General features: G+C 35.6%; 1 protein-coding gene across 3 annotated transcripts in view; it reads left to right on the forward strand.

Annotated features, from left to right (window-relative positions):
* The window catches only part of TMEM209 (transmembrane protein 209), a 36,858-nt gene that overhangs the window by 18,626 nt on the left and 12,327 nt on the right, over positions 1-5,905 (forward strand). For all 3 annotated transcript variants that reach the window (XM_023508939.1, XM_003803315.3, XM_023508938.1), the window contains exons 9-10: positions 217-313; positions 4,458-4,583. In XM_023508939.1, the coding sequence (XP_023364707.1) occupies positions 217-313; positions 4,458-4,583 (223 nt within the window). The remainder of the gene's footprint in view (positions 1-216; positions 314-4,457; positions 4,584-5,905) is intronic.

The raw sequence follows: 5,905 nt of genomic DNA on the forward strand, positions 1-5,905 counted from the left end.
AAGTTAGTTACTTGACATGCCAATAGCATGTTTACTTAATTCTCTTGACTTCAGGTAGCTGCTCCATCCATTCTCTTTCAGAACACTTTATGACTCTTAATATTCAAGTAAAGGACATTGAAAAAATTCTTAGAGTTGCTTGTAAAAAGAAAGATAATTATTTGAGAAATACTTTGGAATTATACATGTAAAATCTATACCTCATTTTTTTCCTAGTGGATCAATGAGACAATATTAGTGCCGCTTGTACAAGAGATTGAGTCTGTCAGCACACAGATGAGACGAATGGGCTGTCCAGAGCTACAAATAGGAGGTATGTGAAAATAGAACCCACCATTTGATTTACTGTCAATAAATCTGCCAAGTGGAAAATTTCTTCTTGTAATGGGCTATGTAACAACTTCTTTGGTTGTCTTGAGGTAAAGATAAAAACCTGAATGTCCGTAATACAATTTTTTCTTAAGTGTAACAGCTTTGAGATGTAATTTACTTACCATACAATTTACTTATTTAACATGTACAAGCCAAAGGTTTGAGTTGTTTGTCTTTTTAGTTGTAGATGTTCTTTATATGTTAGAGATAAAAGACCGAGACCCTTATTGGATGTTAATTACAAAGTTGTATACAGCCTAGAGCATAAACTTCTCTTTGAAACAAGTTAAGTGCTTTGTGTTGCATGTTGGCACTTTCCATTTGCTTTGTGTATGTTAATTTTTATTCTCTGGACTAAAAATAGAAATGTACATCCTTAAAGTGGCTGATATATTCGGATGTTTCATATATAATATAATTAACATAATACTGACTTTAACCTTGAAAGCTGGCTTTGTTGCCTCATTTTATAGACGAGGCTACTGAAGCTCAGTAAATAACTTGCCTGATGCACAGAACAGTGAGGTCAAAATTCCCTGATTGTAAAGCCGGAATGAGTAACGTTATTTGGTAATGGTAAAGTTATTTGAACCTGTGCTTGTCCTTTTTGAGTTTTCTTTATGAGATATGAAAATATCTTTCTGCCAGATGTAGTGTCACTTGCCTATAGTCCCTGCTAAGTAGGAGCATGAAGCAGGAAACTCGCTCAAACCCAGGAATTCGAGGTTGCTATAAGCTAGGCTGAGGCTATAGAACTCTAGCCTGAGCAGCACAGTGAGGTTCAGTCATCAAAAAAAATCTTTCAAAACATTTTACTAGGCCAGGTGTGATGGCACACTCTGGGAGGCCAAGGTGAGTAGGTTATTTGAGCTTAGAAGTTTGAGACCAACTTGAGCACAAGTAAGACCCCATCTGTACTAAAAAAAAATAGGAAAAACTAGCCAGGCGTCATGGCAGATTCCTATGGTCCCAGCTACTTGGGAGGGTGAGGCAGGAGAATTGCTTCAGCCTAGGAGTCTGAGGTTGCTGTGAGGTAAGCTGATGCCATGGTACTCCAGCCTGGGCAGCAGAGTGAGACTCTTGTCTCCAACAAAAAAACAAAAACAAAATCTTTTACCACGGTGATGTGCTTTTTAAAAAATAATGTTGCTTTTTTGTTTCTTTTTTCTGTTTCATATTTATTTATTTATTTATTAAATCATACCTTTGTACATTGATGCATTTATGGGGTTCAGGGTACTGCTTTGATATACAATGTGAAATGTTTACATTGAACTAATTAACACATCCATCACAATTATATTCATTTCTTAATAGTTTTGAAATGTGCCACTGCATCATGCACATTAGGTGAGGTCCAATGTTGCTTTGCTTTATGATTACAAAAGTAACATACATTCATTTTAGAAAATTTGGAAGGTTATAAAAATTATTTTTGGAGAAAATGCTATAATATTAACTATATACAGTCATGCATCACATAATGATGTTTTGGTCAACAACAGACCAAGTATACATGTATGTGGTGGTCCCATAAGATTATAATGGAGCTGAAAAACTCGTATTTCATAGTGACACAGTAGCTGTGATAAGAGCATATAGCAACACATTACTCATGTGTTTGTGGTAATCTGATATTAACCTACTGCACTGCCAGTCATAAAAATATTATACATATTGTTTAAAAAGTTTATAAAGTAAAAACGTTACAGCAAGAGTATCTTTGAAGAAAAAAATTTTTTTGTTTTTTGAGACAGAATCTCACTATGTCACCCTTGATAGAGTGCTGTGGTGTCACAGCTCACCTCAAACTCTTGGGCTAAAGCGATTCTCTTGCCTCAACCTCCCAAGTAACTGGGACAATAGACACCCTCCACAGTGCTGGCTATTTTTTGTTGTTGTTGTCATTGTTGTGTTAGCAGGCTCAGGCCAGGTTCAAACCTGCCAGCCCCAGTATATGTGGCCGGCGCCCTAACCACTGAGCTATGGGCGCTGAGCTGAAGAAAAAAATATATATATTTTTAAAATTTATTGTTGGGGATTCATTGAGGGTATAAGAAACCACATTACACTGATTGCATTTGTTAGGTAAAGTCCCTCTTACAATCGTGTCTTGCCCCCAAAAGGTGTGGTACACACCAAGTTCCCCCGTAGGCCAGGAACTCCTCCCTCCTTCCCTCTCTCTGCTTGAAGAAGAATATTTTAAATAAATTTAGTGTGGCTTAAGTGTACAGTGTTTATGAAGTCTGCATTAGTGTACAGTAATGGAGGCATTATAGACTAGGTTTTATGGGCTTTCTCATCCACTACCACTCACTCAGGTAGAACAACTTCCAGTTCTACAAGCTCCATTATCTTTTGTGTCATATTTTTAGTGTATCTTTTCTATGTTTAGATATGTTATGGTACACAAATATTTACCTTCGTGTTATAGTTGCCACAGTTTTCAGTACAGTAGTGTCCTAAACAGATTTGTAGCCTAGGAGCAAGAGGCTATACAGCAGCAGTTCTCAACCTGTGGGTTGCAACCCCTGTGGGGGTCAAATGACTCTTTCACAGGAGTTGACGTCCTGCATATCAGATATTTACATTATGATTTATAACAAAATTACAGTTATGAAGTAGCAACAAAAATAAGTTTCATGATTGGGGGTCCACAACATGAGGAACTGTATTAAAGGGTCGCAGCATTAGGAAGTTTGAGAACCACTGCTATACAGGATAGCCTAGGTATGTAGTAGGCTATGCTATCTAGGTTTATATAGTAAACTGTGATATTCACACAATGACAAAATTGCCCAACCACACATTTCTCAGAACATATCCCTGTTGTTTAGTGATGCATGACTATTTATCAGTCAATCATGAGTGACACTTAAGAAATGTGAAAAGTATATATTTAGGAATTGAGAAAATACAGGCATATATGTGTGTGTGTGTGTGTGTATGCACACACACACGGTATCCACAAAGTCCTTGTGCAGTTTTAAATGGCACACTATTTTAGTGTGCACATGAACTTTATGGCCACCCTGTATTTTTAACGAGATCAAGATCATATGTTTAGTTGCCTATTTCCCTTCTCCCACTTTTTCCATTTTGTTAAATATTGTCTCATGTTATTTTTATGGCTAGATTATTTTTCTTTTTTTTATATATGTAATATACTGCATATAGCTAATCTTTGTTATCTAGAATTTAGGAGGTTTTTTTTAACTGTTACTAATAATGCTAGAGTTAATGTCCTTTCATCTGAATTATTTCATTAGGAGAATTTCTTAGAAGTAGAGTCATTAGTTCAACAAGTGTGAATATTTTTAAGGCTTTTGATGCATATTCCCTTTAAAAAGCTTATACCCTAGCATATATAATACCCGGTCACATATATAACACCTTTTTCTGACAATGGATATTACTAGTAAGGCTGGACATTTTATAATTTTTTAAAAATTTCTTTCTGTAGTTAACTTTCATGATTTGATAAGGGAAATCACTGTCAAAAAGTTTCTGTTTGTCTTGGCATAATGGACAACTAACTGTACCTATTTTGAAAGCTATTGTGTGTCTTTTTATATACATATATCCTACAAAAATTTTCTGGGCATTGTTTGTAGATTTGCCAAAATGGATTTGGCTGCTTTGGCAGTATGGAGAGGGATGTTGTGAATCTGGCCACCTTGCCTAAAGGGATAGATATCACATAAAGCTGATAATGCAAATTAAGATAAGCTATTACTGCTTTCATTTATTCCTTCAATGCACCTGTTGAGTGCCCGCTCTCTCCTAGGTACTATTCGAGATATTGGGGGCAGTGAGCAAAATGACCAAAATCCCTGCCCTCATTAAGCTTTCATTCTAGTAGATGAGACAGACAATAAACAAGATAAAGGAAGTACATTGGAAAGTGGTTAGTGGTAGGGAGGAAAAAAATCACCAGAAGGCGTTATTAATGTTTGAGAATTTAAGATAGGGTGGTCAGGGAGGACATCACTAACTTGTATAAATGCCATTAAGAACTAGCATTTTACATTCTTTTGGAGACCCACATGAAGGATAATCTGTGTTTCCTATTTTCTTTTTATCAGAGGCTAGTATTACTAGCTTGAAACAAGCTGCCTTGGTCAAAGCACCTCTCATTCCGACTCTGAATACAATCGTGCAGTATCTAGACCTTACACCAAATCAGGAATACTTGTTTGAAAGGATCAAAGGTAAATATGGATTTGAAGAAAGAAAAATAGGAGCTTTTTGGTTAATTGGGATTTTATGTATAAATAAAGGTTAAAAGAAAAAGTTTTCTTTTAATTGAAAGCATTAACTATGACCTAATACTTTATAAAGATATGTCTAATTATGACTTAATGAAGTCTTATACTGAAATAGCTTTGAAGTCTTTATTTTTTTCTGTATTAATATGAGGATACTTATGATTAGGTTATATTGTTTGCATTTGTAAGGTAAAGTCCAAGTTGTAGTTGTGTCCTTCACCCAGAGAAGGTTCCTGTGTCATATACCTGTACATTGTACCAAATAGGTGGGAACTTACTGAACCCTCTCACTCTTCCCTTTTTTAATTGTGTTTTTTTCTTATCCGGGCCTGTAGTTGTTAATCTGCTAGTTTCAGTTTAGTATTGCGTACAAGGGATGCTTGATTTTTCCATTCTTGTGATACTTAGGAGAATGTTCTCTAACTCCTTCCAAGTAAATATGAAAGATACAAAGTGTCCATCCTTTTTATGGTGGAATGGTATTCCTGTTCTACATAGACCACAGTTTATTAATCCATTCATAGGTTGATGGATGGGTTCTTGGGTTGTTTCTACATCTTTGCAATTGTGAACTGAGCTGCTGTAAAATTCGAGTGCAAATGTCTTTTTTATAGAATGACTTTATTTCTTTTGGGTAAATACCTAGTGATGGAATTGCAATTCCAAGATCAAATGGAAGGTATATTTTTCCTCTTTGAGGAATTGCTGTACTTTTTTCCATAGAGGCTATACTAGTTTGCAGTCTATCAACAGTGCATGAGTGTTTCCCTCTCTACACTCACACCAGCATCTACAGCTTTGGGACCTTCTAATGTGGGCCATTCTCACTGGGTTAGGTGATATCTCAAAGTGGTTTTGATTTCCATTTCTCTGGTGATTAGGGAAGATGAGCATTTTTTCATGTGTTTGATGGCCATTCATCTGTCCTTATGAGAGAATATTCTGTTCCTGTCTCTTGTCTAATTATTGATGGGGTTGCTCTTTTTTATTGATTTGGTTGAGTTCTTTGTAGATTTTGGTTATTAGCCCTTTGTCAGATTCATAACGTGAATAGGTGTTAGGTTTTACATACTAGGAATTGTCGAGTAACATGAACCTTGAATATGTGAATTTAATACTGAATAAAAGGCTTAAGTATGAGCTGAATGGGCTCCAGTAAATTATTTCACTTATTTTCTTCTCTTAGAATACCACAAATGAGTGCCACTATGACATTTTTTATAATTTTGGCATGCTGACCCTTATTCCTCTTAATTTTTTTTTTT

Source organism: Otolemur garnettii, unplaced genomic scaffold (genome assembly GCF_000181295.1).
Source record: "Otolemur garnettii isolate 467f Iridium unplaced genomic scaffold, OtoGar3 scaffold00293, whole genome shotgun sequence".
Lineage (NCBI taxonomy): Eukaryota > Metazoa > Chordata > Mammalia > Primates > Galagidae > Otolemur > Otolemur garnettii.